We start from the raw sequence: 21,540 nt of genomic DNA on the forward strand, positions 1-21,540 counted from the left end.
AAAAAAAAAAAAAAGAAAAAAAGACTCCTAAGCAAATGTGTTTATTTTTCAGGTAGAGACTGTGCTCCTTTTTTCCATATTAAGTGTAATCCATGTTATGTTCGGAGTCCCCAGGCCATAACCAGTCTTCATTCTGATTATTAATTCCTCTTTATTTTTCATCAAGGTGTTAAGAAAGAGTTTGTTTATATCAAGTGCAATGCCTTTGTCTAAGGTAAAAACTTGTCTCCTGAAGTTTAAAGACAATCTAACAAAGCCTTGCGAGAGACTGCATGATACATTGAAGATGCATTTCCCAAACTTAGGTACCATAAATTATGGTTTATCTTTCCACATGCTAGAACTGTGCAGACATACTGTTCTCTGGGTTTAGTGGTTTGTAATAGATCCCTTCTGATATCCCACTTCTGCAGTTTGTTATTTGGCACATTGATCTGCAACAGACACATGACTTTGTCTCAGTTATCAACAGCTCAAGCAAAGGGAGTGACACTGCCTTCAGTGCATGTTTGAGACTGCTTTTGATTTATCTTCCCTGAATTCAATAACTTTAACCTACCAGGTGCTGAGAAGGGGAACTACATCAAATTTCTCATTCTCTGCAAGAATCCTTGACTTTCCCGACTTGTTAGCCTGCTCTCCCAGCATTTGTTTAAGGCTCAGGGGAACCAGATCTTTTCATCATATCAGTTCAATTAGTTTGCACGGGGCAGAATTTGAGTTCTTACCAAAGTTGCTTTCTTTAAACTTGTGGTTGCAAGAGACATCTAAATTTGCTAACCCTAACCCAGCTTTCTAAAAAAAAAAAAAAAAAAAAAAAAAAAAAAGGAGTGCTTTCTCACAAAGCAGTAAAAGCTTTCCTCAGGTTTGAGTCTGGCTGAATTACATATACATTTTATTAATTAAAAAAAAAAAGGGGGTGTAATTGGGGGGGGTGAACACTTTCTTCCAACACACACTGCCACCCTTACTGCCAATGTGTATGATTATTTGCCTGTTGGAACATTGTGCTTGTTAGTCATGATTGAACTCCTAAATTTGTCACATAGAAGTTGCAGTAGTTTGAGACATCGCAAAATGATATGAAATATTCAGCAGAATGGCAGACAGTAGGCCAAGAAAGTTAGTGAAACAAGCCTGCTTTCCATCCTTGTAGGTTTTGTTTTAAATCCCTAACTTGAGCCTTTCCTTTCAATAGTACTGGCCGAGACTGTCTCCAGGCCCCTCACAGTTCACGCTCAGCCACCACGCTTCCACCTGGCCAGACTCTACAACACCTTCCCTACCCAAGTTGCTGCTCCAGGGCAGTCCTGCGTTGCTGTTCAGGCCACATCGCTCACTTTGCAGAGAGGGGGCTGATGCCCAGGATATGTCACTTCTGAGCCATTCCCAGCTTGGCTACTACGTCCTTCTCAACTTCACGGGCAGTCCGTGGTGCCTCCTGCCTGTTGGAGGCCGAGCTCCAGATGGTCTCACCAAGCCAGAGAAGGGTGACTGCCCTAAGCACTGCATTTGCCCAGGCCTTCCCATCCCCCCAGGAGTCAAACTAACCACTTCACAAATCCATACAGGGTGGTATCATGCCCAGGGGTCTGGATTTGTTGAGCAGGAGGAAGAGGAAGGAGAGCACTGATGGTTGTTCCCCTGTGCTACTAATTATGCTGGCAGTCAGCTGATTCAGGCTTTTGTCTGGGCCTCCAGAAAAATAACTGCAGTCCTTTTCACTGCTTCTTTGGCTTCTTCAGTGCACTATAGCTGGGCTTTACCTTCACTTCATGTAGCAGTAGGAGGCGATGGGAAGTGCAAGGTCCAAGTCTCCTGTGACTGATATAGTTTATGGCACACAGCGTTTTCCTTCCCCCAGAAAGGAGATGGAGGTGGGTAGGCAAATCCTTTTCTTCTGCTCTTCACTACACTTGTGCTTAAGTACTATTTGTTGCTGGAAAGGGAAACAACAGTACTCACTCTGAGGCTGTTGATAAGATGCAAGATTCCCTGCATGCTGGGCTCTTCCTCTCAAATCCCAGTTTTCCCTCTTAGAGTTGCCATTCATCATAGTGGCCAAGACACTGCAGTCAAGGGCTGAACACTTGAGTGCACGGTACAACCAAGCTATGGCTTTACAGCCAGATTACATAAACTCCCCTACTTGTTAGTCAATGTTGGAAGCATGTGCCCTGTTGTCATAATAATGAGCTCAGATCGTTTCATATTTACACAAGCTGGCTTGCAGCCAGGCTCCGATCTCACAGCGCGTGCAGCAATTTACATTTGAATACTCATAATGCTTAATATTCTATATTGGTTGTTGATACTTGAAAACCTGCAAAGAACAGACCCAGCAACTACAGGCAGAGGGAAAGATTAGTTTTTTCAAAACACATTGCCTGTACTTGAGTGAAAGCTGGCAGTCCTCGACGTAGCAATCACTCGCTAACCTCAGAAGAAATACGGATGCTTCATCTTGCCTTATACATACCATTGGACCATTCAATCAAGAACATTCACGCAGAAGACAAATACACACTTGCTCCCAGGAGGAGTTTCATATTAATAATTTGTTTGATTTTTGTTCAAGAAGTGCTTCTTGCCTGCATTCTCTCTCTTTATGCATATTGTTAAGGCAGCCTTTTACTTTGACTCAGCAGGAGATCACGAGCTTTTGTGGGTAAATTACATTCATGGATAATGAGAAAGAGACTGTAATCACACACCTCAAAGAACTCTTAACTATCATACTTAGGTTTTGGAGGCAGTACAAATTACATAGGAGTGCTGAATTAGCTAGTGGAATTGCACTGTGTTTAAATACTTGGAGAAATCTTCAACTGGTTGAGCTCCACTGACTTCAAATAAACCATGTAAATCTGTACCAGCCGAAGACACGGTCTGAGAGATCATGTTCTTTTGTTTACATATGTAGAGCTAGATCTCAAAATATTTCAGTTCTTTATAAGATCTCAGACTTGCTGAGTGACTTTATGCAAGTCACTGTGCCTTCATGCTTTTTGTCTCTAAGTCGATGATAAGAAAAATGTAAGGCTTCTCCTCTGGGGTATTGCAATGTGTGCTGAAATGAGGGCAATGAGAGACATATGGCTGGTTTTTTAGAATAATTACTGGTAGGTGCCACTCAGGGTAGCCACTGGCTTCTAAGTGAGCCACAATGGAGTCGCTGGCCATTGAAGATTTTTCTCCCTCTACCATCCGTCATCTGCTCATGCTTAACATTAGGCAGGAAAGTTAGTAAGGAGGTTTCTTCTAATCTATGTTCTTGTGGTTTAATACCGAAATAATAATTAGTTGCCAAGGAAGAAGCATTATATCCCTTTAGCAGTAAACCATAGCAATATAGCATCAATACAAACATATCTTAGAGTCAACCAATTAAAGTGCTTCAGAAAATTAGGTGTTAAAGCCAAGTATAACCATGAAAAGGAAAAGCTATAACAATATTAGTTAGGAGGCTGCCAAATACAAAGGTAACAACTACCTTTTAGGTATATGAAATATTTTGGGACTGATAAGAGACCCTGTTCAAGTGACAATAAATACTCATTGCACAGAATGGTTAATTGCATAATTGCATATAATTTTTCAGGTCTAATTCGCCTGCAGGAGCTCATCAAAGCCCCTTCTAGATACAACATTAAAATCAAAATCCGCCAGCTGCCCTCTGGAAATAAAGATGCCAGGCCTTTACTCAAGGAGATGAAGAAGGGCAAGGAGTTCTACGTGATATTTGATTGCTCACATGAAACGGCAGCAGAAATCCTAAAGCAGGTAAGAGGGTGAAAAATCATGACATGCATTTTGTACCCTGAAAGTTGTCAGCTTTTCTGGTTTTCATTTTCTGGGGAACACTGAAACCAAATGCTTTTGCCAGTTGGGCCATAGGCTTGTGAATACCAGGGACAGAAGCTGTTACAGAATGTGCAGCAGCTTCATAACCTGAGCCCTCCGTACGACTTCAGGGCTTCACAGAGCAGAGCCATAAGGACCAGCAGCAGTACTGATGTCTGAAGAGAAGCCCATAGATATCCCACAAAAGGAAATATGCATTTCTTTTTAATACTTCAAGTTCTGTTTGACATGGAAGTTTGTTGCATTTATTTTAGCTTCTCCTAGTTTAATCAACAGTTTTTATGTCTTTCCCATAAAAAATGAAAGAGCCCATTTTGGAGCGCTTAGGGAGCTGCTGACCTTAAGCTATTGCCTCCACAAAGGCTGCACATCAGGTCAGTGTTGGCTACAGTAACAACAGGGCATTAATCCACTGCAGACAAGAGCATAACTCTGCATTCACATCCCTATAACAAAGCAAGTTTTGGTTTGCTGGCACTGCCTCACTACACTTTGGAACAGCAAGAAGATGAATGGAGACAGTATCAGAAGAAAAATGTATACTTTACAAGAGGAAGAGAGGCTGTTGTTGCAAGGTTTGATATAGCCCTGACCTAAGCGTGAGAGTTGGACAGCCACACAAGGCAAGGGTAAACACCGCAAAGCCTGATGTTAATGGGCTAGGACATTTTCAGGGGCACAGAGAGAGTGGTGTAAATTAGAATTTACTGTTGTCACTTGCTATGTATTTCAAGACAATCAAAGTCAAAAGCAGCAGCTCCTGCAGATCATTGACCTATAGACAATAATACCAAGCAAGTAATTCATTGTTAATGTCATTTCCCTTCTTGCTGTAATTGTAGGTATGAGGGGTTGTTGTTTTTACTGTCAGTCGGTCTGATGGGAAACACTGATCCCAGAAGACCATCAGAGAGGTTCCACTGATCTAAATGCACAGATATGGGCTGTCCCATAAAGGTTAAAACCTATGCTTCTATCCCAGTATGTTTTGCTGGAATATCTAAGTTATGCAGAATAACATTCTGTATCAAAATAAGTAAAACAACTTACTGGATGCATTAGGCTGCGGAGCCTGGAACCACCCTCTCCAGACTGGAGAATCTTGGTCCTGTGAATACAGTTTTGCAGGATGGTGTCCTAAATCAGATGCACTACAGCTGAGAGCAGCACACAAGTTCCCGTGAGCTGGTAGGGTTAGATTTACTGCTGTCAGGAAAGTTGGCATTTTCTCAGTGCAAGTTAGATATTTATGCTACAGCAGAGTGAGATGCAGGCATGATGCTGGGAATGCAAGCAAAGAGTGAGGGGAGGCTGCACAGTCACGCGGCTGCTCTTCCGCATGATGGAGCGCGCTGTAGCAAGTGGCAGTAATTGGGCAGGGGGCTGGGCAGGAGGGCTGCTGTCCTCTCACTGTGCTGCCTGTAGGACTGTCCAAGAGCATTAAACCATGACAGCAGGAACAAGCTGCTCCAAAACGAGGTTTGTGGGGGAAGAGTTAAAATGACAACAAAAATTTTCAGGGATCTGCAAAAACAAAGTACAGATGTCTGGCACACTGCAGGAGGCACAAAGCTTCAAATATACCAGGCTGAGTATGAAAAAAAAAAAAAAAAAACCCAAAACAAAAAAAAACAAAACAAACCTTAGTGTCAAAAGCAGAAGAGGAGAAAGTGCTAAAAAATGCACTAAGACAGGGCAAAGTGGCAGAACAGTTTGCGTGGGAAATGGATCAGGGAGACAACCGACAAGCTGCGGATACTGATAATGCCCTCTGATGCCTTAAGAACTCAGAGCAGGATGGTGAATGGCAGTGTGGGAGAAAACAGGAAAATTAAGAGAGGTACACCTGTGGGTCACAGCTGCAGGAAAAGAAGCAACATAAATATAGGCTAGAAAGAAAGGAAAAATGGCTTTTATATAAGATAGCTCTGTGGCTGAACCTAGATGCTGGCAGCAGTAACTCAGGTGCTGAAGTTCCTCTCTGTCAAAGGCAGCTGTGAAATGTGGAGGTGTGGAGGGCTCTGAATTCACGTGGACTCATCTGATTGTAGGTTAGCTACATGAAGTACCACAGTTCACATTCTCATGACTGTATACACATAATTTTACACTGAATGAAAACAAGACATTAAAGAGACTGCTACAGAAATTATTTTAAGAGAACTGCAATATTAGTAGAAAATATTTTTGACTTTGTAAATGATCCAATAGATATTACAGGAACAATATATCATATCATTGTTAATTTATATAAGATTTATAACAGGAGGAGGAAGCAGGGCTAACAGTCACCTAAACCTGTCCCCAAAGCAATAATTTCTTGTCTGCCTACTGTATTTACAATAACATAGTAGATGCTTAGTAGCCTATGCAGAAGATAAAGAAAGTGGGGACTTGTAGTGGGTTGGGGTTGCAGCAGGTATTTTAACAGATTAAAAATGCAACAGGGTCACACAGGAACATACCTACCATCGCTTGTGCTCAGTTCCTGTGTCCTGTTCACCCCCCAGACCTGGACAGGTTTGCCCAAAAGTTTTGCACAAGGGTCTGCATTTCCCCCCTCCAAGCCCAAGAGGGCCTCTGCACCAGGATCTGCTCCATCGCCTTTGGGCGATCCCCCAGCGCAGGTGGGCAGCATCCCTCACCTCCTCCAAGCCTTGCCTATGCTGGGAAAGAGGCAAAAGGCCACCTCTCACCTGCTCTGGGTGCATTTCCCTGCTGGGAGGCAGCCAGGCATACTGCCAGTAGCATTTGTGCTGCCAGCCTGCCTCTGAGCTGAAGGCACAGGCAGGGCAGAAAAGTTGATGCCCTTCTTCCAGCAGTGCCCACGCCACTGGGGCTGGCAGCAGCAGCAAGGGCTCTGCAAGCAGGGGCTGCTCGCACCAGCCCTAAGGGGGCACTGCCTGTTGCACAGCTTGTTACCCAGGAAGGGAGGGCAAGGGATGCCCAAAAGCTCTCTCTGGGAAGCAAAAGGATTAGCACATCCAGAATTATGTCCTGAAAGAGTTGGTATATGGAGCTGTGTTTGGGAATGCAGACCTACCTGACCTAGCCTCCTTACCGGGCTGTGGGATGAGGGGAGGTGACCTCCTCACTTGCCTCCTGCAGCCTTTTCTTTACAAAACAGCACAAAAGACAGATTTCTTCTCTTAAGCAAGACTATCTTCTGCTTATTTATAGCTTTAACTAAAATACCATTAGGCCACACTTGTTTCTTGTGCAGAAAAAGAACAGGTGAATCAATAACCTAATTAAACAAAATACAAAGCCCGCACACAGCTGAATAACCTATCCCCTAAACTCACGCATTCCCCTTCTCTCTGACATGCTGCAGAGAGCCAAGGCTTTCACAGTCCTGACCAGCTTAATGAGGTCTGGCCCTCTCCTCACCCAGATCTGGAAGGAGCAAGAAGAAATTGTGATTATTAATTGCTGCCTTTCTCAATAGTCACTTTGAATTTTCTCTCCGTATTCCCACATGAGGGTCAGTAACCTCATGCAACTGGTGCACAGTGGCTGAGGGAGTTTTCCAGCTCTGTTGCCTGTAACCAGGTAGCTACCCAAACTAGCAGTTCTGCTGCACAAAGTGACCTGCTCCACAGGGAGCAAGATATTCTGAAATTACTTAAATTGGGAGGTTATGCCATCAGGGTTTCCAAACCAGACGTACCCCACCAGCAGAGCTGATGGAAAATGTTGCAGCTGGTCTGTCACTCCCACAGTCTCCTTGAAAGTCTTGGCTGCTGGAGCTGTAAAGCTCGTGAAGACTGAACAAATCATCTGACAAGGAGTGAGATCTAGCAGAGAATTAGATGCCAAAACCAGGAGCTAAATGCAGCTGTGGCTTTTTAAGGCAAAATTGTGATCTCCAAAGTCTGCTCAGGATCTGTTGAAGCTCCTTAGGAACCTCCCTGTTTAACTTCAGCATTGCCTGTCCTGCTGTGCTCCAAGGGTGTCTAGCACCTCTGTCCTTCCTAAGCCTAGAACCAGTTATCCCTTAAAGAGCGTGAGATAGTATGGCACCCTTCAAACTTGTCTAAGACCAGCAGGACTGAACCCTTTACACAAGGAAGCTGGAAGCACGTTCTTAAGGAAAAATCTGGTGTTTACAACATTTACCTGAAATATTTTGTGGACAGACATTTGGTGCTCTGTCTAGACTAGGTAAGAAATCCTACAAGTCAGTTAAATCTAGCTATTGCAAACTGCAATGTTTTATGTATGAATCTTCCAATATATCCTGCACATACTGTATTTCTTCTGATATTGTCTTTTTGTATGAGGAACTTAGTTCAAGAGGTTAAGTTGTTACGGTTAACCTTCAATTTATTTTGTTTAATACACCAACAGTTGACATAGCTTTTACTGCTAGGCAAACTTGTCTCATAAATTATGTTGCTACTAGCCTTAAATTATCTCCTCCTTCCTCCACACCTCTAAAATAAATTTTATGAAAATTACTGTATATATAATCAGATCGAGGACACTCACAGAGCATTTTATAAAGACTTCCATGGTCACTTTTACTACGTGACAGACATATAATTAATAATAAAATGAGATGTGAGATGGTGTCCACGCTGGAGTTTGAAAGGTAATGCTGCAGCCCTAGCTCCCTGCGATCTCTTCAAGAAGGAGAAGGATCCAGCCACAGCTGGCTGGGACCCTGGGCCAACACATTTGTCCTGTCCTATTGTTGTGGCCCTTGCTTCCAGCTGGACACCAATACTATACTAGTGAAGTATTTATGGAATATATCTTGTTTCTCGACGTGGCTCATGTCCATGTTGGAGGAACTCTATCTGTTCCAGCTGGACCACTGCTGTGACCGAGTGGGATGCAGATTTCCAGTAAGTGAAGTCATGTCCAAGTAAAGCTGTCCTCACAGGGTGCCCGGAAGCATTGCAAGCACGGTATAAGCCTTTTATCTTGAACACTTGAGAGGCAAGGAGGCGGAGGGGCTTTTGTTCTTTATGGTGTATCTTGCTGATCTTAGAAAACAGTAGTGGTACTAATCCATTGAATAATGAAATGCATTCATTTAATGGTCATGGAATTAATTAGTAGCATGAGTGAGGAAAATGCAAAGTGAAAGCAAGCAAAGTGTTTGATGCAGTTCCCACTAATACGCTTCACCATCATTCCGGTTTCAGCCCACCTTGAAGGAAAACTGACAGTAGTGAGTCTGACACTAAGTGAGGTGGTGATTTTTTTGATGGGCAAATGCAGGTTGGAGCTGGGATATGATGCAAGCCAGGAACAGAGCACCCAAAGAGATTTATAGACATCAGAGAGAATTTTTTTATCCAGCTTCTGTCGGCTTGCCATATATGACCACTGATACTTTTTCAGATTCACATTGCAGTTCATGACCCTCAGCTAAAAATGCAAAGCTACAAAAGACAAGGCCAAACCTTCCTATCTGAAATGGGTAGTTAGAGATGGAAGTCTCTTTCTTATTTTCCAAGATAATCCATAATCCTACCACATCTGAGTTTGGCTGAAGAACAGATTTTATGCATGGTAAAATGAGTAGGAGATCTACAAGGAGAAAGGAGAATATTTTAGCCTGGTTTCACTAATTTAAATTCATCTAAGTTCCACACTACTAAAAGCTGTTATTATTTAGCTAGAAATTTTATATCAGATGCATAATTATTTTAACAATTACATGCAAAGTTATTTAAATAGGAATGTGTAATGAAATCTCATTCCAGTTTCTTATGGGCAGCTATATGTAAATAAACCAGTCTTGCCTTCCCTTCTCTGTTCTGGGCTGCTGTGCTTATTTTCATCACTGGGGAGGACACTTGCTCTTTGGGAAGAGCCTTTGCAGCAGCTTTGCAAGGTACTTCAGAGGTGTCCCAGCCTGAAAGGAGTCTTTGCTCCTAACAGGCTTTTATTATTTTCTCACTCCTGGTAGTTTCTAAAAGCTGCTTTTCCTGTATCTGCTGCACTGCAAACACACAGCAGAAGATGACTCCTCACACCTCTCCTGTTTACACTAATAGGACACCCAAGTCATTGAGACTTGGGAGCCATTAGCCCTTTGGGGTCTCTAACATGATACTCAGCATTCCTTTTGATTTAACTTGTCTTTATCTCCTGGTTTCCTAATACCATCCTTCAGAATGGTGATTTGTTACTGTCATTAAATCGTCATTCACTGGGAATTTTATTTAGCTGCCATGTTACCCTAAAACACAAATAAGTTATTGTTGCAAAGTCTTTACAATCCATGAATGAAAAGTACCCTATTTAGGTCAATCTATAGATCTAACCCACATGTCACAGTGATGTATAAGTGCTATATAACTGTTAACCAATTATCATCCTTAATGACTGTTAGATGGGAGGACAACCAGTTAAGGCTGTTCTTGTAACCAATGCTAAGTGAGAGGGTAGATCCCAGCCTGGGACAGATCCAAGCCAACTCTTATTCCTTAACCAAACAAGGACACTATTAATGTGTGCATGCACTTACAAGCTCCCTTCTAGCTGTCTGTATCTTCGTATCTTAATGAGTCATTGTTAATATAGAAAATACAAAAATGACACATTGATTAAGCTTTCTTGGACTGCTGCAATATTTTATTTGGAAGAATTTCAGCAAACATCTCTCATGGAGCCCTTGGGTGCAGGGTCCTTGGCAAATCCATGGCACCCTTCCAGCAATTGCCATTGTGAAACTGTGTCTTGGTTATGGCAGCTAACATTGCTGGCTGAACCTCACTTTTTACATGCAATTGCCTTTGATTTTCAGGGGGTTTGGTTCTGGGTTTTTTTCCAAAGACAATCCTGTAGCGTGGCTTTTGAAATCATTATTATTCACAGGTATGTCCGTGTCCTTCCAGCTCTGTTTATAGCACATTACTTAGGAATCAATATTCTCATAAAAAGTTTTAATACAAAATGTGTTCAGGAGGCAAACACTCTTCTCAGGATACTACCCTTGGATTTGCGAGGAAAGTAATAACTGTGCTACTTTGGATTAACTAGCAGGTTACCCAGTAACAGTGTAGCTGCAGCAGCAAGAGCTAGGTAATGCTTCCCAAAGATCCAGGCTAGACACTTTATAATCATTCTAGTTAATGTATCTGTCTAGTTAATGTGAAATTTTTTTTAAGGCATTATATGGCTTAGCATTGTCCTGGTTCCCCATTGTCTTAGTATTTCTGTGCAGGCAGATTGGAGTTTATATTTTCTGATAACAGAAGTGCAGTCAGTTGATGTCAGCTCTTCTATCTCATGCTAGAATTAAAACTATGATGAATCACTAATTTAAATCTTGGTATCTGCACTATTTACACTTACCAGTATAAACCTGCTTTCATGCTAATGTAACACCATGGACTAACCGCAAAATTCCTGTAGAGGACCAAATAAATTCAGGCATACAGAGGATTACTGGGAAACCACATTTATTTAACCTAGCCGCTGGTCTGCACCCAATATGAAGCCATTGAGTTACTTCAGTACAGTTTCAGCTCGGAAGAGACCTGCATCATAAAAATCCTGACTGGCACCTCCTTCCCATAGCAGGGACCGCAGACACAGAAACCCAATGGCTCCAGGGAGCACAACTGAGTCCAGCCCGGTCAGCTGGGAAACACAGTATGCAAAAGCTTCCACTGATGCTACCATATATCACTCTCTGTTTGTAAATAGGGAAGGAACATCAGTCTCCAGGATTGCTAGATTGCTCATTTCTACAGGTAATAATGTAATGTAAGAAATGGAATAGAAGAGGATTAATAAATAGGAAATACAAAAGGCAATTCTGACATGTAAATTCAGTGGAGCATTTCAATAAATTACTTGCCTTCTGGCTTAATTTTTAGTGGCTGGAAATAGATGGGTTGTTTGTGATTAACACTGAGCTGCGTTTAGTATCTGCTACAGCTTAGAAAGATCAGATTCTTTCCTTCTTTAGGTGAGGCGTTGCTGTACACAATCACACAACTGATTTTCAGAAGCTTTTGCCATGAAAGGGAATTTTGGCAAGCGAATCACACTGTTTCCCCCTGTTTGTCAAACAGCTCTTCAGGCTCTGCTAAAAGTGTTCTAAAATACCATTAAAAGCAGATGCTTACGTGACTGTGGTCCAGACTGAATAACATTTAACCTTTGTCTGTGTTACTGTCATGATAAAAAATTCTTCAGTAGTTTCCTAGCTCATAATTACTCCTCCCACGATCCCAGACAGGGCAAAAAGCCTGCATCGTGAAAATAGCGAACATGGACACGGCGACAAGCATAGGTGATACTCAATCCTCAATCCGGCCCCCGGTATTTACAGACCCCCCTGTCCCCCCCGCCGGGGGTTGGGGGGAAACCAAGCAGCCGCAGATGACGGCCTGCCACTGCATCCGCGCGGCGGCCCCCTGGTTAAAAAGTGTGAGGAGCCCTGCGTAGAGCATCCTGCTATACACCATCAGGGGTGTTTTATGCAAGCATTTCCAATGATTTTTGGAGTGGTGCTGATGGAAAAAACACATCCCTCTAGAAGTTTCCTGCAATGTGAGGGCTGGAAAAAAAAAATTCATCCTTTTCCACCCAAGGTGGCCAGTCAGTATGCATTTAAATGCCATCCTTACCTTGCAGACCTTCAAAAGGTCTGACTCTAGAAAATTAATCCAGACCAGAAATCCTTTTGTACTAGTTGTTTTGACAACCTCCTGCAGACCTGCATTCCCCAGGTGGGGAAAAAAGGCATTTATACAAGCTTTTTGTATTTCTTGTTTACTTCAGTAAGCACTCACAGAGTGTCTTGTTCTCACTTGGTAATGCAGAATAAAACCACCTGCATCTAAGCACTTTTCCCTACAAATTCTGTTGTCTGCTAGTAAATTCCTTTTTAACACTTCTAAACCACAGATTAAAGAATTTCACTTTTAAAAAAATCAGCTTCTCATTATCACTAGTAATTTTTCTTCTCCCAGAGGTTTTGCAATCTTTAATCTCTTTGCTGAGCAGAGATGATAAACATAATTTAAATACAACAGAGTATCTTTTACTCCTAAGAAAAATGTGGGTTTTATTGTAATTGAGTTTTCATGACCTGTAATGTGTTGTTCCAGATTAACCCGTACTTTTCAAAAGACAGTGGAGTACACTGAAAGCATCCAGAGTAAAGTATATTCACCTTCCAATCTCTTTCAACAGATTCTTTCCATGGGAATGATGACCGAATACTACCACTACTTTTTTACAACACTGGTAAGGAACAGTAAAGATTTGGGAGTGAATTTTGTCTGTTGCAGAAAAGACAATTAAAATTCCTGCTTTTTCTGGGACATCTTTGTTGCCATTATTCAAGGAAACCCCTCGAGAATGAGTGCTGACACTCCTTAGTAATATCAGGACTCACAATTTTGTGAGAAAGCTGTTTTGCAGTATCTGTGGGACTAGCTAAAACTTCAATACAATGAAAATTAATTTCAGTAGTGTGTTTAAGGAGGAGCTGTCGGTACTGGTGGATCAGAGTGAAAAAAATGGCTTTACAATGGAGCATGAGGTCAAACACCATAGGTGGTGCAATTTGTCACTAAGTGCTTCATTTACTTATAAAATCACTTGGTGATTATATATAAAAAACCAAACCAAACAAAACAACCCTACGTTTTCTTTTATGGAACAAATCTATAAATACTTATTTCACTACATACTTCCTATATTTTAACTTATATCCTATATGTAACTATAACTCAATCCATGTTCAAGGTATATTTGCGTTGTAGACTAGAAAGACAGCAAAGAACCAATATTGCTAGAACAGTCCTAGAGGACTGGATTATACCGTTGTGCATCAGTTTATTCTTAATTTTCTTTCCATATAAAATTTTATGTGGAAATGAAAAATTGTTTTTAATCCAATAGTCAATTCATTAGTGAGAAAAGACTCTTCTAGCTACTCTCTAGAAGCAGTAGCTTGAAATAGTTCTCTTTGAGGCCATTCTAACAACAAGAAAAATGTGAAAATTTAGGATTCACTGTGGAACTTAGAGTTTTATGCAATAAACAATCTAACATAAAATGGTAACCACCAACAACAATACGCATGAGCTAGTATAGAGCACATATTAGAACAAGCAATAAGCAGTGCTGGTGTGTCTCAACATGCTATTGTAAATCTTTACATTTTGATGGTTACTGTGGTAGTAAACCACGACCAACACGTTTGTCATTTTACTTGCCTGCTGGGATCAGCAAAAAGTTGTTTTGGAAAACAGCCTTCAGGCTTTGAGAAGTAGTTATCATGTTTCTCCTGCCTGATAAATACAGCTGTGGAGTGTGGCACACAATGATATAATTTAGAATACCCGTTATTTTCCTGCCCTGTAAACAGTGAGCACTGAAGCGCATGGACTTACTGTGCACTGGCCTGACATGTCCATTAGCCGTACTGCCAGCAAGTCACCTGAAGGAGGCAAGGCAGGAGAAAAATGGGATTCATAAGTAGTAAAAGTGTATCGCTTTCGACATCTCTTGGAATTTTCCTTCCCTGAGTTGAGAAATAAGCTTGACATTGGCCAGCTAATTCCTCACGTTGGTTTGTTAGAGCTGTAACGCTGTAAGAGGACTGCTATAAACTACAATTAGATACTGCTGTGCAGGTTGGTTGCAAAATAGTGTTGTTGCAGGGAACTGATTTTAATGTTCCAAAAAGCAGATATGCAGTTTGTCATAAATTTCACTCGGCTCTGGTTTATTCAGATTTATAACTGAAGCAGTCATGACTGGGCTTTTAGGGCAAGCAGAGCGTTCTCAGGAAAAAAAAAACAAACCCCAATACTCGAGCTTTGAATTGAAAATCAAATACAATGTCAGCCTAATTTTGCTTTAAAAGTACTACATCTGGTTTTGTTTGTTTTCTTAATGGTGATTTAGGATCTATTTGCATTAGACCTGGAACCATACAGATACAGCGGAGTAAATATGACAGGGTTTCGCCTGCTCAACATTGAGAACCCGCAAGTTTCATCGGTCATTGAGAAGTGGTCAATGGAGCGTCTGCAGGCACCACCAAAACCAGAGACTGGCCTCCTCGATGGCATGATGACAGTAAGTGCACAACCACGGTGATGCTGGGGTTTCCAAAGCACGCTTTGCAGTGCTTTTCTAGCAGATGCGAACTGATCCCTTTGCCGCTTTACTTTACAGTGCAAATGCTGAGGCAGCATCCCCAAACCAGACTTTTACCCGCTTCTACACAGAATGGCATTTGCCCCTGTTGTACTCATCTGTGTGACAAACCACTTCCAGGCAGCTCTAGAGATGGGTGACAATTCTCTGTCACAGTGCCATCCGGCTAACATCATTCATCTTATTGTTGTCAAATGTATATACTGCTGCCTCATTTCTTTAATAATGTCCTGCATGGAGTGAAGAACATCATAGGAAATAAAAACTTTCAGAGCAGGTATATGATTTATAAGCTGCAAGGAAAGATATTGTACATGTGGACAGGTAATAGTATTTTTAAATTGGAAAAGTGCCCTTTCTTTTCATTTCCAGCATCTACAGCAGCTCTGGCTTATAAAATACAATTTAAAGATAAATGAAAGGTATCATCAAGCCAGGAAATTAGGATTTCCTCCCTACCACTCCCCCAAGAAGTAAAGAAAAGAATAGGAACAATTACGTGGATAGTGTGACTCCATTCAGTTTTGCAGGGTGAAGAGTTGCCATCTTTTTGCAATATAAGATAATGTATCTTATGTACTGAATGGAGTTTGAAGTGGTATGAAATAGGCTTTATTGCAGATTATTGCAGGGGAAATCTTGAAACATCTAACATCCTGAAGAGAAATGCCTTATGTGTGCTATCTCTAGCATTTTAAAAAACAATGTTGCTCGTTTGGGCAGTGCCATTGTGCTCATTCATATGCAAAGCAGGGGAGAAAGCTGTCCCTGGGAACTTCTTATGTGAATATGCAAGACCTGCAAGGGTAACTATTCACACACAGCTGTTCACCTGCATTCACTCAACTGTAAAACTCAGAAAAGCAAAGTTCTTACTAGACTCTTATGCTCTCCTTTGTATCTCTGACTCTCATCCTCTCCTTTGCATATCTATAATTTCTTGGTGTCCTTGATGCTCTGAAACAGCAGGAGCACCAAGACAAGCATCTTCCTAGTGAATCATTTAAATATTCATAGCAAGTTCTGCTTATTCCGTTTGATAGAGAGCTGCAATACTGCTATATTTCGTTAGACAATAAGGCTATGACAAGCTGCACAGTATGAGGAGTTCAGGTTTACATGCCCTATTGTTAATTTAGGATTTCTCCTTATGGTTCATGCTATAGTGTTTGCCCTGATGTCAGCTTGTGGCCAGTCACAGGGCATGACCAAGACAGTTTTGAATTCATGTCCCACTTTATGCCCAAACTGCACACAGAGGTGTAGTTGTTTGAATGAGATCTTTGGGTTTCTTATAGAATATGAAAATGAGAAAAGCAAGTTCCAGGGCTAACTCTTTGTCCCTTTCTTCTTATGCACAAGTGCAGACGTCAATATAAGGCAGTTTCAGAAACTGAGGTGACCTTTTATTCCTCCATGCAAAGCCAAGTCCTAAAACAGAACAACAGTGAGGGGAGAAATAACAGGCTGAGGGAGGTTATATTACCTCCCAGTTGCTGCACAGCAGGATGGATGAAAAACAAGTTACACAAGCACAAGATTCAAACAGCCAAGTCTGGCAACGTTGCCAGCGTGCCAACACTGCAGAATGCACCGTCTTATCCAGTCCAAGCACTGGTGGGCCCAGGTAGGAGTGCAAAGTCAGGTGCACTGAAGCATTTTCACCAAGTGTGTCCAGAGTCTCTAGTCCTGGGACGTAGGCAGACTGGAACTCCAGTGAGCAAGTAAAATTCAATCCTGAATGGGCATATCCCCCGTCTAATATAAACAATTATCTGAAGTCCATAGACATTGACAGGAATCTTTCCATTGACTCTGAGGGATTTTGGATCAGGGCTTTAGTCTCCAGGTCCACTTGAAAAAACTACCTGTTTTAAGAGACTTGACACTGAGAATAGCTGTTACTATCTCCCCCTGCTTGACTCACCATTTATAATGTCTTCAGTGTGCTGTGACTGTGGAAGCATTGTTTTGGTCAGATCCTGATTAGTGTGTCAAGAGCAATTTCTCATCTGCAGTATATTAAGATTAGTTGATAAATTCAGATCACATTTGATTGCCAGCAAAAAACCTCCAATGCTGTTAAGACTGATGTTGCTGTAATTTACTTAGGTAAATGAAAGAGACAAAGAATCAAATCTATTCATTTCCCAAAGGAACTGCATGCGAAAGGAATAAAAAATAGATTAGCTTTGCAGTTCATATAAATTAGTCCAGTTTCTCATCTGCAGAGTTAGAATTCCTATTTCTTAAATTCCCTGCTTAATTATTCAGTAGCTTTACAAGAAAGGCAACGACTTCATTTTCACAGCATCCCAGTGCATTAAGTGAAACATGGCCATTCCCACCTCACACATGAGAGCACTGAAGTACAATGTAGGTGAAGGCAAGATTTTTCTAAAACTTCTCAGTGACAAAGGGTGACAGGGTGTGCGATCTCTGTTTGAGGCTTACTGGGCATGCTTTTAAACCAGCAAACCTGTTCTCAAAAGAAACACAGATGCATAAACAGCATTCAGTAATTTTAGTAATATTTAAGTATCTTAGGGCTGGATCATCTGCCCTGTCTTAGTCAACTGGAAATTAGATGTATAAATCCAACTTAATCACCAAAACCCATACCTCAAAAGGACAGTTCACAACTCCGCATGGGAGGTATGGCAGGGGAACTGCCCTAGCCAGATCTTGGTGGGGCCATTTTACACATTTATGCCAAAAGCCAAGATCCTTGAGGACACTAAACACCTAGAGACAGTAAATACTTTTCCAGTGGGGCACCTACCAGGTGTTCGGGGAGACTGATTTCCCTGGAAAGCCGGGCCAGCCTATCCTTCGTGGAAGAAAGCAATCCCACAAGTGCCATGAGAAGAGCAGTGGTGGGGAGCTGGTATGGGACCCCTGTGGGAGCCCTCCCATGCGCCCCAGTGGCCAGCCTGCAGGCTCGGCAGGGTCTGGCCTGAGCATCTGCATGGTGCTTTTGAGTGACACACCTGGAGGTGTGGATAGTCTTTGGCAAATCCCGTAAGAAAACTACAGAAGACTGAGTACTGCCAAGTGCTTGGCCCTAAGACATGCCTGGAGGGTGGGACCTGGGCTGCTGTGTCGCCTGAGGTTTCTTAAAGCTCCTCTCCATGCCACAGAGATACCCATGTACTCCTCCCGGCACTGGCCTCGTGGACCTCTCTCTTCCTGTAGCTACCCAGTGTACTTTTCTTCCCAATGCTCACCTGAAAACACTCTGAAATTAATACAAGCTTCAAAAAGATGGGATTTGTTACACCTCACATTTCCATGGAGAGCTCAGTAGTGACCTTTTCCACAATGGCAGCCCAAGGAAACAGTTCTCAGTAGAGAAAAGCAGGGACTGGGCACACAGATGTACATTAAAGAAAGCCTTTCTGTTTTTTTCACACAGACTGAAGCAGCTCTGATGTACGATGCTGTTTACATGGTAGCAGTGGCCTCCCAGCGTGCCTCCCAAATGACTGTCAGCTCCCTGCAGTGCCACAGACACAAGCCGTGGCGTTTTGGACCCCGATTTATGAATCTGATAAAAGAGGCAAGTGTAGACCATCTGCTTATGGTCAGCATAATCCTTCCTTTCTTCTTTAGCACCCTGGCTTGTGTTCTTGCTCCCTACTCTTTGTCATATGCTATGCTCTGGTTTCTGGCACTTGGATATCCAATTCTTCCTCACCTTCCTGGCAGGCAAATGTCAATTTACAGACACAAGGCTGTGGCTTGCATTCTGGTGGAGACTTTATCTGGTTCTTCAAAACCAGAAACTGCTAAACCCTAGGTGTGATAAAATCTCAGACTAACACACTCTAAGACTTCCCAGGTTTTTTTGTAAGGTTAATGCTCATTATGAGTGTTTATAATTTCTAAAAATATGAGATAACTAACAACCGCCATTCTAAAAATTGAAAGAAAAGTGAGTCTGTAGCTCTGTTCTTGTTTCACTGCTTAATTCAAATTATTTTTCAGATTGTTTGATCAGTAATCAATACGCAGACAAGCTGAGAGAGTTGGGGTTGTTCAGTCTGGAGAAGACTCCAGAGAGACCTTATATCACCCTTCCAGTACCTAAAGGGCACCTACGAGAAAAATGGAGAGGCACTTTTTACAAAAGCATGTAGCGATAGGACAGGGGGCAACAGCTTTAACTGAACAAGGGTAGATTTAGATTAGACATAAGGAAGAAATTTTTTACTGTGAGGGTGGTGAGACACTGGCACAGGTTGCCCAGAGAAGCTGTGGATGCCCCATCCCTGGCAGTGTCCAAGGCCAGGCTGGATGGGGCTTTGCGCAACCTGGTCGGGTGGCAGTTGTCCCTGCCCATGGCAGGGGGGTTGGAACTAGATGATCTTTAAGGTCCCTTCCAACCCAAACCATTCTATGATATGATTCTATGATTGCAGCCAGTAAATTGCTTCATGAAGTCATGCACTATCTCCTAAGAATCCATCACTGACCTAGTTGATCCACAGGTGTTCTAAAAAATACACATTTTAGCTGATTTGCCTTCATTCTTCCAAAAAATCAGGTTTTATTATGAATTCCAAATGGAAACTTTTACTTTAGGCAAAAGTGTGAGAATTAAAATTTGAAATTATATGGATGGTGTGTCCTATACATATTTAATCTTTTCTCCCGATTCTTGTCTATGACGGTGTGATTCCTATCAAAGCCATGTTCATTAGCACTTGTGTGGGTGGAACAGGACCTGTAGGCTGAGGTACAAAGGTAAGTGGTAGCAGCACATCAGGGCATACACCTGAATCCAGAAATATTGTAGAGGCAAACTGAGAGACAAGACGTGGAGGTTACAGAACATGTAGAAGAGCTGTCATCACCTTCTCCAAACCTTTCCAAGTAAATTTTTTAGAATTGCCATAGGCAATATATGACATGGTGATGCACCTACACAAAGCATTGAAAGTTACTGAAACAGTACTCTCCACACAGGGTGTTCTATGAATTTGAAGATTTCCTTGTAAGCTTCTGTCTTTGAAAATATAAAGAAAAGATGGGAGTTACCCCAGTACTCAGGGACCTGACTTCAGAATTAAGGAAGCTTTGAGATACTTTCCTCACTGCAACACCATCATGGGAACACCCAGAGGAGTCAGGCAAGCAGCACTGGTAAAGATTATTTCTTGCACAGTGACATCAGCCATGCTGCATCCAGCTTCCCTGTTGGGGAGGAGATGGGAAGACTGTAGTAGGAACAGCAAAAGACAAGAGAAGATTGTCTCAGAAGTGTCTGTAATAAAGATTAACTTCTTTCTCTCCCTCCCTCCCTCCTGATTTGATCTGTGGGAAAACTTGCTCTTCTAATTCTCAGTCTCAAAGTAAATGAGGTAGCATTGCTACTCATACAACTTCTAGTGCACTTTAGGAATAACCATAATGAAACTGAAAGTTAACAAAACACTTCTTATCTGAGAATGCACCTGCAGTTGTGACCTACTTATTTTGTGTGATGCTAAGTATGTAACGTAAGGATCCTGAATCCTAAGCCAGAAGTACTTTGACCGAGAGTACCATACATACTCATCAGGTCCAATTCAAAGTTTAAACAGTTATGCAGTTCACATTTATCATGTACAGCAAGCTTCTTGTGCATGGAGTGAGATATGTGAACTAATTACTGATCGTTTCACAGATAGTGTCTTTCATGGTCAGTAAAACACTGATTTAAATACTCCAAGAGTCTTATCTTCCTGGTTTTGTGTAGCTAAAAAAAGATGGTTGTTAAAAGCAGAGGAAAAGGTTTAATAAGATAGTATTACATTTCCTGTAAAGGCTATAACAGATGTTGGAAACTAAATAGCAAATGCATTTAGACCTCCCTAGTTCATGTATCTTTGCTCAATAAAGATAGATGAACTTCATAAAGTAGGAATCAAGTGAATAGGTATGGAGAAAAAAAGTCAAGCAGGCAGAATGATAGTTTGGGCCCGCATAAATACAATTCCTTTTTGCTATTTTGTGATATGGTACTGACAGTCTGGTGAAGGCATTTTACAGACTGGTCTGAAGACAAATACTCTGCACTGCAGTCTAAATAAACAAATGCCAGACAAAGAGGTTGCCTGCAATGAGTCCTGCAGGTGCTAGAGCTTAGCAGGTACTTCAGTGGCTCCATGGTGGGTTTTTGTATTTCATTTTAGTGGGGATAAGAACTACAGTCATCTCATTTGCTTTGTGGGCCAATGCCAGTCTGATGGTGATAGGACCTCAGAACCTGTACATGAGAAGAGGTTAAGGTAGAAAGCCTCTGACTTGTATAGCAGCTCATAGACTGCTTTTCTCTTCACTCAGCAGATAGCAAATTAGTTTTTTTCAGCCTGTTACTGTCCTGTTGGGAAGTCAAGGTTCAGGTCATATCTGGTCCTCAGATACACACAAGTTAGTTTCTTCCTGAAAGCAACTGGAAAGTGGACATGCTAGGGCAAAATACTGCCTTTTGATTCATGCTGCTCTGAAAGTATGTGCATGGAGTTGGTTTCTGAATTTTCAGAGTAC

General features: G+C 41.9%; 1 protein-coding gene across 3 annotated transcripts in view; it reads left to right on the forward strand.

The window, feature by feature from the left end:
* GRIK1 (glutamate ionotropic receptor kainate type subunit 1) overlaps positions 1–21,540 on the forward strand; it is a 177,381-nt gene that overhangs the window by 99,318 nt on the left and 56,523 nt on the right. For all 3 annotated transcript variants that reach the window (XM_040582822.1, XM_040582824.1, XM_040582823.1), the window contains exons 4-7: positions 3,602–3,783; positions 13,030–13,083; positions 14,755–14,928; positions 18,425–18,568. In XM_040582822.1, coding sequence (XP_040438756.1) covers positions 3,602–3,783; positions 13,030–13,083; positions 14,755–14,928; positions 18,425–18,568 — 554 coding nt within the window. The remainder of the gene's footprint in view (positions 1–3,601; positions 3,784–13,029; positions 13,084–14,754; positions 14,929–18,424; positions 18,569–21,540) is intronic.

This window comes from Falco naumanni, chromosome 2, assembly GCF_017639655.2.
Source record: "Falco naumanni isolate bFalNau1 chromosome 2, bFalNau1.pat, whole genome shotgun sequence".
NCBI lineage: Eukaryota > Metazoa > Chordata > Aves > Falconiformes > Falconidae > Falco > Falco naumanni.